General features: G+C 42.3%; 1 protein-coding gene across 4 annotated transcripts in view; it reads right to left on the bottom strand.

Moving 5' to 3' along the window:
* The window catches only part of LOC140726561 (SH3 domain and tetratricopeptide repeat-containing protein 1), a 131,261-nt gene that overhangs the window by 19,482 nt on the left and 99,543 nt on the right, over window positions 1–12,236 (bottom strand). For all 4 annotated transcript variants that reach the window (XR_012098665.1, XM_073043111.1, XM_073043110.1 and 1 more), the window contains 3 exons: window positions 8,378–8,558; window positions 5,709–5,859; window positions 36–158 (listed from right to left, as the gene is read on the bottom strand). Coding sequence is in view for 3 of the 4 variants with exons in the window: in XM_073043111.1 (XP_072899212.1) it covers window positions 36–158; window positions 5,709–5,859; window positions 8,378–8,558 (455 nt within the window). In the remaining variant the exon portion in view is untranslated. The remainder of the gene's footprint in view (window positions 1–35; window positions 159–5,708; window positions 5,860–8,377; window positions 8,559–12,236) is intronic.

Here is a 12,236-nt window from a genome sequence, read left to right as displayed (position 1 = left end):
TGGAATTAAAGCCTGCAGTTCGAGAAGGTACTTACCCTGTAGAAGGTTATGGCTTTCTCTCTGTCTTGTGGCCCATTAAAGAATACATCTCCTGCAGCTTCAGAGATTTCCATTGCAATGTCCAATCTTTCTGTGCTTGCAGCAATATCTTGGGCAACCTTAAAAGGAGTTTACAAGTATATGCAAAACACTATTAATAATAAAATTGCAAAATTAAAAAATAATTGGATAACATGTCCCAAAGTTTCTGACAGCTATTTACCAATTATCAAGTTAGTATAAAGCTGCTTAACCACAGTAGATTTATCTAACCAAAGGCCTTCCTTCATTTGGCAATCATACTGGTAAACATTTTGAATAATAAGTTCTCATGAGTATCTTATGTTCTTAGCTGGCTTTGAGTCCACAAATGCTTTGGAAATTAAAAATTATTTTGTATCTGTTCTGCTATCTTGAAATAAAGAAGCTGTAATCACAGCTGGTTGTTGCACGAGTGCATTAACCTATGAAAGGAGCCAACTCTATCTTTGAGAACTTCAGTACAAAGCAAATCTTGTTCACCCAAGTGAACACATACCCAAACACAACAACAGTAATAGAGTTACATGAGATAGAATAATGCAGGTCAACAAGGGGAAATTTTCATGCACAGAATGGAAGCCATGTCTAAAATACCATAACACAAATAGAAACTCAATGCACATAACTTCTACCCTAAATTTTGGCCCAGTCATATAAGGAGCAGAATAAAGCCATTTAGCCCAATGAATCTGCTCTGTAATTCAACCATGTCAAAATTTTCAATCCCATTCTCCTGTCTTCATCGCATAACCATTAATCACTTTACCTAACAATCTTTGTCTTAAAACCACACTCAGTGACTTGGCTCCGGAGTTTTCAATGACAATGAATTCCATAGATTCATTGCCATCTGGCCGAAGAAATCCCACCCCAACTCAGTTTTAAAAGGATTCACTTTATTCTGAGGCTGTGTCCTTGGATGCGAGTCTTCCTACATCATCACCACGCTCAGAATCATACAAAATATCAATAAAAAAGGAGCAACCAGAAACACATAACTACAGAGTACAGTTCACAAACCATGTCGATGAAACCCTGCCCAAGGCCCAAGACTCAATACTCTGGCAGCATCGAGGGAGAGAGACTGGTTAAAAGCAGGCACCTTCCTCCAGAAGCAGGGAGCAAGAGTGAGAAAGAGAGACCAGTCAAATGCAGGAAGATGGCACTGAACACCCACTCACCTGCTCTCGCCCCCGTTGATTTCAATCTTGCTTGATGGTTTACTTGGTGAGATCAGCGAGAAATGGAGTTTGCACCTCACCTCCAGGCTGCACACTACACTCCAAACCTCCCCGAACTCTCTCAGAGACAGATTGCTCAAACAGCCCAAAAACACACCATCAAAATATAAATCACAGGTTCTCATCATAGTAGAATCATATTTGAAAGTACTAGTAGTAGTTTCATGAACTGTCTGAAGGACATTATTCACTTGAACCATTCAGAATCTGCTGGGTCATTCTGTTTTTCCTTTGTACGAGTACACCAAGCAATTAGGAAGTCTCATGATACCTTGGCCTTTATCACACGTTTGAGTCCAAATAAAGATAAAATATTGCAATTATATAGAGCACAGGTAAGACCAAACCTGAAATATTGCAGAGAGAGGTACTTTCCTTACCCAGGAAAGGATATGCAGAATCAGGTAAGAGCAATGGAGGCTATTTAGGATTGATTCCTGGGACTGGGTTGAGGTGGTACCAGAGGGTTGTAATAAAGAGAGAGATCAAGCAGAATAAGACTATGCTGCTCAGTTTATGTTAATAATAGATAGATAGATAGATAGATACTTTATTCATCCCATGGGGAAATTCAACATTTTTTCCAATGTCCCATACACTTATTGTAGCAAAACTAATTACATACAATACTTAACTCAGTAAAAATATGATATGCATCTAAAATCACCCTCTCAAAAAGCATTAATAATAGCTTTTAAAAAGTTCTTAAGTAGTTTACTTAAATATATTGAGTCCTAACCCCGGCACTTTAACATATCTTACTCCTGGCGGTTGAATTGTAAAGCCGAATGGCATTGGGGAGTATTGATCTCTTCATCCTGTCTGAGGAGCATTGCATCGATAGCAACCTGTCGCTGAAACTGCTTATCTCACTGAACCAGTCTTAAGGCTGGAAAATAATTGTTGCGATGCATTTTCTGATGACTGTAATGTCTAAAATTAACGGGTGGAGTCTTAAAAGGGTCAAACATTCATGGATGAGAAGAGAACACATTTCTTTAGCTAAAAGGCAGTGAATTTCTGAAATTTTCTACACAAGACGGCTGCACGGGGAGTCGATGAGAGTCCTGGAAGAAGATGGCGCCAGTGAAAAATGCGACCAAGGATGCCATCCTCCAGGCGGTTCATGAAACTACCTCTTTCACTTCTTTTATGTCTCCTTTTCTTTCAAATGTCATTCTGCTCTCATTGGAACCTGTGATGTACATTCTGGTGTGTGCTTACAGGCTGAATGAGTGAAATCGACTTACTGCTGTCTCTGTGTCTGTTCTGCAAGGTATACAGCCTCGACGCCAAGAAGCCTGGAGATGAGGCACGGGCCCATGATCAACTCTACTTCTCGCCGATTAATGAACCAGGGAAGATTGAAATCATCGAGGCGAGTGTGGAACGTAAGATGTTGTTCTGCGGCATCTATCAGCCTTTCACTTGATGCTGCCAGAGGAAGCTGACAGTCTCTCTTTCTCCCTCTCCGCAGCCCCCCCTCCCAATTCACTGCTCCCAGAGGAAGGTCCTTGCGTTCGAATGGTCCTCTCTCCCTTGTGTCTGTGTGTGATAGTCCTCTCTCTCTCCCCCCCCCCCCCCGTTCGCAGCTCCCAGAGGAAGGTCCTTGCGTTCGAATGGTTTCTCTCCCTTGTGTCTGTGTGTGATAGTCTCTCTCTCCCCCCCACCCCGTTCGCAGCTCCCAGAGGAAGGTCCTTGCGTTCGAATGGTCTCTCTCCCTTGTGTCTGTGTGTGATAGTCTCTCTCTCTCCCCCCCCCCTCCCAATTCACTGCTCCCAGAGGAAGCTGCTTGCGTTCGAATGGTCTCTCTCCCTTGTGTCTGTGTGGGATAGTCTCTCTCTCCCCCCCACCCTATTCGCAGCACCCAGAGGAAGGTCCTTGCGTTCGAATGGTCTCTCTCCCTTGTGTCTGTATGTGATAGTCTCTCTCTCCCCCCCCCCCCCCCGTTCGCAGCTCCCAGAGGAAGGTCCTTGCGTTCGAATGGTCTCTCTCCCTTGTGTCTGTGTGTGATAGTCTCTCTCTCTCCCCCCCACCCCATTCGCAGCTCCCAGAGGAAGGTCCTTGCGTTCGAGTGGTCTCTCTCCCTTGTGTCTGTGTGTGATAGTCTCTCTCTCTCCCCCCCACCCCATTCGCAGCTCCCAGAGGAAGGTCCTTGCGTTCCCTTGACGCTGTTGGAAAGATGGTGCTGGAGCTGTGGGTCTTGGCAAGGTTTAATCAACGTGGTTTGTGGATTGGGCTCTGCAGTTAATGTTATGATGTGCTTCTGATTGATCCTTTCTGATTGCTGTTTTGGGTGATTTTGAATCGAGGAGCCTGCAGATAACGAACACCGAGCTGAACTGAATAAGCCTGGACTTTTGATTTTGTGTTTCACCGTCAATTTTTTGTTGCTGTTGGTGTTTTTTTGCACGTGGGGGGGGGGGGGGGGTTGATGTTTTCTTTGAATAGGTTCCATGGTGTTTCTTTGTTTCATAGCTGTCTGTGGGGAAGGCGAATACTGCGTACATACTCTGATAATAAATGTACTTCGAATCTTTGAATCAATGAGTTTTGGATATTAACAGAATTACATAATTATGGGACTGTCATTGCTGAGGTAAAAGGCAAGCCAATGAATGATAGGCAGGCTCAAAGGCACAATTGGCTCACTTCTGCTTCAGTTTCCACTATCCTATTCTTATCTGTTTGATCCCTCTACTCGTTGACTACCTGCCCTTGAGAGTTTGCCATCAAGAGAAGATTCTGAAGAACTTTTCTAAATCTCTTTTTAACAATAAGAACACTTTGCATATCCACTTCGGTTTAAAAAAAAAGCACACCTTATTTACTTGTCCTACTACCTTCAAAGATCCGTGTACATACACCTCACTGTTTTTTGGTTCCCATATTCTACTTAAATTGCACACTTATCTTGCTTCTGTGTGTTTTCACAGTATTCACACTGTTATTGTCACCCACAATTGAGATTCTAGTCATTTGCAAACTGGAAGCTGTACTCCGTATACACATAGCACTTGTTAGTGCTATGACGTGCTTTCCATGGATCCAAATTCTTGAACTGCCCCCATCTCGAATTTATTTTGAGCAGATGAGTTTGGATGTGAGGACATTAATCCCTGTCTGCAAAAATGTGATGATCAGGTCAGGTTAAGTAGCTCCTTGCTGTGCACATTCTAATAGCAGTTTTTCTTTACACCCATGATATCAAAACTATGATATGTCAACAAATTTCTTTTGAAAAATAATCTGGACAACTTAATCATCCATGCTTCTTTATCCAAGAACAGAATTATTTTAAATATTATATGAATTTATCAAATCTATGCTGACAGTATTTAGGAAACAATTTCCATACCCTCTGAGTGCAATTAATTTTATCCCTCAATATCATGACTCTTGTGTTGAGCTAATTAACCTGAAATCATAAGAAAAAATTAAACACTGCTAAAGAATAACGCTAATAAGTGTGAGGTGCTACATTTTGGTAGGAATAATCCGAATAGGATATACATGGTAACTGGTAGGGCATTGAAGATGATGCAGTAGAACAGAGTGATCTAGGAATAATGGTGCATAGTTCCCTGAAGGTGGAATCTCATGTGGATAGGGTGGTGAAGAAAGCTTTTGGTATGCAGACCTTTATAAACCAGAGCATTGAGTATAGGAGTTGGGATGTAATGTTAAAATTGTACAAGGCATTGGTAAGGCCTAATTTGGAGTATTGTGTACAGTTCTGGTCACTGAATTATAGGAAAGATATCAACAAAATAGATAGAGTACAGAGAAGATTTACTAGAATGTTACCTGGGTTTCAGCACCTAAGTTACAGGGAAAGGTTGAACAAGTTAGATATTTATTCTTTGGAGCATAGAAGGTTGAGGGGGGACTTGATAGAGGTATTTAAAATTATGAGGGGGATATAGAGTTGACGTGGATAGACTTTTTCCATTGAGAGTAGGGGAGATTCAAACAAGAGAACATGAGTTGAGAGTTAGGGGACAGAAGTTTAAGGGTAACATGAGGGGGAATTTCTTTACTCAGCGAGTGGTAGCTGTGTGGAACGAGCTTCCAGTAGAAGTGGTAGAGGCAGGTTCGATATTGTCATTTAAAGTAAAGTTGGATAGGTATATGGACAGGAAAGGAATGGAGGGTTATGGGCTGAGTGCGGGTCGGTGGGACTAGGTGAGAGTAAGCGTTCGGCACAGACTAGAAGGGCCGAGATGGCCTGTTTCCGTGCTGTAATTGTTATATGGTTATAATCACCACATGGCTTTTCTCACTCACACCTTGCTGAAATCAGTAACTTCAAATTTGGACTAACTATATGAAAGAAGATTTGTTATATAATTTCTGCTGGGTTCAATCTTTTTAAGTTGCTTTTACCTGGATGTACAGGTCCACCAATTCATATTTTCCCAGAATGTAATATATCTTCCCAGCCTGCAGCCAAGCACACGCTTCCTCCTCCTTTTTCTTCAGATCAATAAAGATTCCAAGACTTTGCTTGGTGTACTCCAAGGCTGAGCTGAATGCCCTGGATGTTAAAAGGAACAACTTTATTAGAGGACTGGGGAGAGAGCAAGCCACCACACTTCTTTCAGCTCTAACGTGGAAACTGACACAGGGAGATGAAACTGCTATTGTTTTCCCAGGATTTATCCACAGCACAAAATCTAATATAAAATAAATGCCACCAAACATGAGAGAGTGCCCAATGAATCTAGTTTTAGTTATTTCGGAGAGAGAAACAGCTTAATGAAAAGACGAGTCATCTGTGATTTCACTGTCACACTGATCTTGCAGTAAACTGTTCCCAAGAGCAATTAAAATGATACATTGTGAGAGGGGATGGAGTTGCTGATGTTGAGCAGCATTGGTACAAAGAAGGTGGCAAGTGTCAGGTCAACAAACAGATTCCCATCTCTTAAAAAGCAACTCATTTTCCAGTTCACTATGTGGGCAGATTTGTGGACCAAGGTTTGGTCCACAAAAAGAGAGAATCACCAAAATGAATAATGCTTCTGTCTGCAGGAGGACTTGCCTGCAATACAACCTACTAAGCAAAAGCAGAAAATGCTGAATTCAGCAGATGCTACCTGACATGCTTTTTTTCCATTTTTCATTCATTAAAATGACCAGAAGCAGGCCCTTCTTTTCACTATACCACTTACTGTATCCAACTACATCAGTCCCAATTACACACGTCAGCTCCACAGCCTCTTATGCTTTGTCAATTCAAGTATCTACATTTCTTAAATATGCAAAAATATCTGCCTTCCACACCTCCTTAGACAATAAAATCCAAACATTAACCACCTCTCCGTGAAAAATGTTGTCCCAAATCCCCTCTAAAACTTCCTCTTTCACTTTAAACCTATGCTTCTAACATTATATTATATATTATTATAAAGATCATTATTATCTACACTACCTGTTCCCTTTCACAATTTGATACACTTCTTGTACCAGGATAAACAGGCTCAGTCTGCTTAATATCTCCCTATAACTAAAGTCAACATCCTTGTGAATATATTCTGCAATTTCACTGGGACAATTACATCCTTCCTAGCGTGTGGTGACCAAACTGCATAGAATATTCCAGGTGTGACCTAACCAATATTTTAAAAAGTTGGACCATGACATTCTATCTCTTACACTACAAGACATGGCCAAAGAAAAGCATCAATCTTTTCACCACCTTCTTTTACAGTGCAGTTTGTTTGATCTTCTAATGCAGTAATTGGTATCAATGACCCCACATGTTAAATTAGAAATATATTCAATAAAAAAGCCCTTTCTTTGCCCTACCATTACTGGTTTGCAAAACACAGACCAGCCTGAACCTTTTAGAGTCCTCAGTTCTCCACAGCAATTAATATGAGTTGCTTCTCACAGTATTACCAGTGTTCTGCTGCAGGGAGTTCTGTGATGTCGCAGAGAAATAGCAACTTTGACTGATGTAACTTAACAGATCTGTTCACATAACTTTTCAAGAAGCCCACTATATCCACCTAAAAAGGTGAACAAACATTTCCTCAGCTGATTGTCTGGAGAGGGGTTTTCCAAAGCCAGTAACAAGTGCAGGGTTATAGGTGCAGATCACTCTGCCTCCAGGACAAAAAGTCAGCTTGAACAGTACTATTTACTTTCTGCAAAAAGCCTGCTTGTTGCCAGGAGATCCAAAACTATATTATTTTAAACAAAAGATTCCGCAGTTGCTGGAAATCTTAAGCAACATGAACAAAATGCTGGAGGAGCTCATCAAATCAGGCAGCATCTATGAAGGGGAGAGTAAAGAGTCAACTGAGTTCTGATGAAGGGTCCTGTCCCACAATGTTGACTGTTTTCTCCCCTCCAGAGATGCTGCCTGATTTATGGAGTTTCTCCAGCATTTAGTGTGTGTTGCTCATTATCATTTTGCCATTCACCAGACAGAAACACCACAATAAAATCTTTGTACATTTCACTGCATCCGAGGTACAAACTAGTGCTACACACTTGCAAATTACACCATCAGAACAAAAGAAAGGAGCAGAATTGGGCCATTTAGCCCAGAGTGTGCTCCGCCATTTCACCATGGCTAATCCATTTTCCCTTTTGGACCCAGTCTCCTGCCTTCCCCCTGTAACCCTTCATGCCCTAACTAATCAAGAATCTATCAACCTCTGCCTTAAATATACCTAATGACTTTGTCTGCACAGCCACGTCTGGCAATGAATTCCACAGATTCACCACTCTCTGGCTGAAGACATTTCTCCTCAGTTCAGTTATAAAAGGCTATTCCTCTATTCTGGGGCTGTGTCCTCTGGTCTTAGACTCCCCCACCAAAGGAAACATTCTCTACACATCTGCTTCATCGAAGCCTTTCAACATTCGATTCCTTTAAAAGAAATGATAAAAGAACCACAATGGTAACTATTGAACTACAACAGAATACAATTTTGAAGGATATAAATTAGCAATGGTACACCTAGTGTGACAATTTGCAAAGCTAAATAGATCCCAACAACCACATAGTCATTTACTGGCATCACTTCACATTGGGCCTTCACCTTTCAGATCCCAATTTGAGGTAAAGTTGACTGGTGTTTTGTAGAACATGACCCTCCAGTTCCTTGTTTGCCAACTTGCGGGCAAGATGAAGCAGAAACTCATTGTAGACAATACACTGTGCTTCATTAGGCAGGACTGAACCGTAGAGCCAGCAGAGCAGCCGAGTAACTTGTACTTGGCCTGAAATGAAAAAAAAATTGAAGCAAGTAGAACAGGTGCTGCTTGTGACAAAGTCCAGGAGAATCAGCTTTTAAAATACTTTCTCATGTTCACGTTAATTACTTTGATCAAATTTTTCCATTTTTCAAAGTATAATGAATGTATTCAGACAACATTGGACATGAACTAATTAAACTGGAGGACCCACCTTACAGAAACAATCAGTATGATTCACCCTGCAGCTCCAAACACACCAAGTAGTGTTACACACGGAAGTTTTGCACAGCATGCTGGACAGTTGGATAATTCTGATCAATTTGAATTATGACAGAGACACACATACTTTCCTCCAAATCTCCAAACACATACAACCCCCATGTTATTCTGCCATTGTAGCGATGTGCTACACACAGCGCTGAAATAACGACACGCAGTCGGTAAGTCGTTTGGAGACTAGTTTATTCAAACTTCGCGGTGCTGGCATTTTAATCCCTAGCGCCCGCCCTCTCCAGGCGGAAATGACATCAGAGGTGCATTACCAAAGTCTCCCCCCGCGCGCTGGCTATTTGTGAGCCGGTTCGCCTGCGCAGAAAGTGGGTTGCCACACCATCATATTTGACCTACCAAAATGAACCACTTCACACTTAACTGGGTTGAACTCCATCTGTCACTTCTCAGCCCAGTTTTGCATCCTATCAATGTCTCGCTGTAACCTCTGACAGCCCTCCACACTGTTCACAACACTCCCAACCTTTGTGTCATCAGTAAAGTTACTAATCCATCCCTCCACTTCCCCATCCAGGTCATTTATAAAATTCATGAAGAGTAGGGGTCCCAGAACAAATCCCTGAGGCACACCACTGGTGACCGACCTCCATGCAGAATATGACCCATCTACAACCAGTCTTTGCCTTCTGTGGGCAAGCCAGTTCTGGATCCACAAAGCAATGTCCCCTTGGATCCCATGCCTCTTTACTTCTCAATAAGCTTTGCATGGGGTACCTTATCAAATGCCTTGCTGAAATCCATATACACTACATCTACTGGTCTTCCTTCATCAGTGTGTTTAGTCACATCCTTAAATAATTCAGTCAGGCTCATAAGGTACGACCTGCCCTTGAAAAAGCCATGCCAATCATATTATACCTCTCCAAATGTTCATAAGTCCTGCCTCTCAGGATCTTCTCCATCAACTTACTGGTAAGACTCACTGGTCTACAATTTCCTGGGCTATCTCTACTCCCTTTCTTGAAAAAATGAACAACATCTGCAACCCTCTAATTCCATCCTCAGTGATGATACAAAGATCATCGCCAGAGGTTCAGCAATCTCCTCCCTCACTTCTCACAGTAGCCTGGGGTACATCTCATCCGGTCCCAGTGACTTATCCAACTTGATGCTTTCCAAGACCTCCAGCACATCCTCTTTCTTAATATCTACATGCTCAAGCTTTTCAGTCCACTGCAAGTCATCACTAGAATCACCAAAACCCTTTTCCATAGTGAATACTGAAGTAAAGTTTTCATTAAGTACCTCTGCTATTTCCTCCGGTTCCATACACACTTTCTCACTGTCACACTTGATAGGTCCTATCCTTTCACGTCTTATCCTCTTGCTCTTCACATACTTGTAGAATGCCTTGGAGTTTTCCTTATTGCTGCCCGCCATGGCCCCTTCTGGCTCTACTAATTTCCTTCTTAAGCTCCTTCCTATTAGCCTTATAATCTTCTAGATCTCTAACATTACCTAGCTCTCCGAACCTTTTGTAAGCTTTTCTTTTCTTCTTGACTGAATTTATTACAGCCTTTGCACACCACAGTTCCCGTATCATACCATAACTCTCCCGTCTCATTGGAACTATGCAGAACTCCACACAAAGATTCCCTGAACATTTGCCACATTTCTTCTGTACTTTTCCCTGAGAACATCTGTTCCCAATGAAAGCTTCTATTTTCCTGCCTGATAGCCTCATAATTCCCTTTACTCCAATTAAACACTTTTCTAACTTGTCTGTTCCTATCTCTCCACAATGCTATTGTAAAGGAGATAGAATTATGATCACTATCTCCAAAATGCTCTCCCACTGAGAGATCTGACACCTGACCAGGTTCATTTCCCAATACCAAATCAAGTACAGCCTCTCCTCTTGTAGGTTTATCAGAATATTGTGTCAACAAACCTTCCTGAACACACCTAACAAACTCCTCCCCCCCCCCCATCGATGACGATCTATATTTGGGAAATTAAAATCTCCCATCACGCCAACTCTTATTATTACACCTTTCCAGGATCTGTTTCCCTATCTGCTTCTCAGTGTCCCTGTTACTATTGGGCAGCCTATAAAAAACACCCAGTAAAGTTATTGACCTCTTCCTGTTCCTAACTTCCACCCACAGAGACTCCGTAGACAATCCCTCCACGACGTCCACCTTTTCTGCAGCCGTGACACTATCTCTGATCAACAGTGCCACGCCCCCACCTCTTTTGCCTCCCTCCCTGACCTTTCTGAAACATCTAAAACCCGGCACCTGAAGTAACCAGTCCTGCCCCTGAGCCATCCAAGTCTCTGTAATGGCCACCACATCATATCTCCAAGTACTGATCCTTGCCCTAAGCTCATCCTCTTTGTTCACAACACTCCTTGCATTAAAATAGACACATCTCAAACCTTCGGTGTGAGCACATCCCTTCTCTATCACCTGCCTATCCTCCCTCTCGCACTGTCTCCAAGCTTTCTCTATTTGTGAGCCAACTGCCTCTTCCCCAGTATCTTCATTTCGGTTCCCACCCCCCCCAAACAATTCTAGTTTAAACTCTCCCCAGCAGCCTTAGCAAACCTCCCTGTGAGGATATGGTCCCCCTGGGATTCAAGTGCAACCCGTCCTTTTTGTGCAGGTACACCTGCCCCAAAAGAGGTCCCAATGATGCAGAAATCTGAATCCCTGCCCCCTGCTCCAATCCCTCAGCCACGTATTTATCCTCCATGTCATTCTATTCCTATACTCACTGTCACGTGGCACAGGCAGTAATCCCGAGATTATTACCTTTGTGGTCCTGCTTCTCAACTTCCTTCCTAACTCCCTGTAGTCTGTTTTCAGGACCTCTTCCCTTTTCCTATCTATGTCATTGTTATCAATATGTACCACGACCTCTGGCTGTTCTCCCTCCCACTGCAGGGTGTATCTATTCTGCACCTTCCAAGTTGCACTCAGAAACTCCAACCATCACTGCTCTGCCATCATCCCTGCTACAGTCCCCTTCCAATCAACTTTGGCCATGTCTCTAATTCCCTTTACTCACTGAAATACAAATACATCTGACTATGTTCTCCCTCTTAAATTGTGGGGCGAATATTATCACATTATGATCACTGCCTCGCACGGGTTACTTTACATTATGCTCCCTGGTTCATGATATAACATCCAATCCTGAATTGCCTTTCCCCTCGTGGGCTCAACCACAAGCTGCTCTGAAAAGTTGACACTTAGACATTCTAGAAATTCCCTCTTTTGGGATTCAGTGTCAATGGATATCTCCCATCTACCTGCATATTGAAATCCCCCATGACTATCACAACACTGTTCTTTTTACATGTGTTTCCTACTTCCTATTGTAATTTATAGCCCACATCCTGGTTACTATTTGAATTTCTGTATATAACTTTCATCAGGTTCGTTTTACCTGTGCAGTTTCTTAACT

The sequence above is a fragment of the Hemitrygon akajei genome, chromosome 4 (genome assembly GCF_048418815.1).
Source record: "Hemitrygon akajei chromosome 4, sHemAka1.3, whole genome shotgun sequence".
NCBI classification, from domain to species: Eukaryota; Metazoa; Chordata; class Chondrichthyes; order Myliobatiformes; family Dasyatidae; genus Hemitrygon; species Hemitrygon akajei.
Note: the sequence above shows the minus strand (reverse complement) of the source record. Positions and strands in the feature narration are given on the sequence as shown.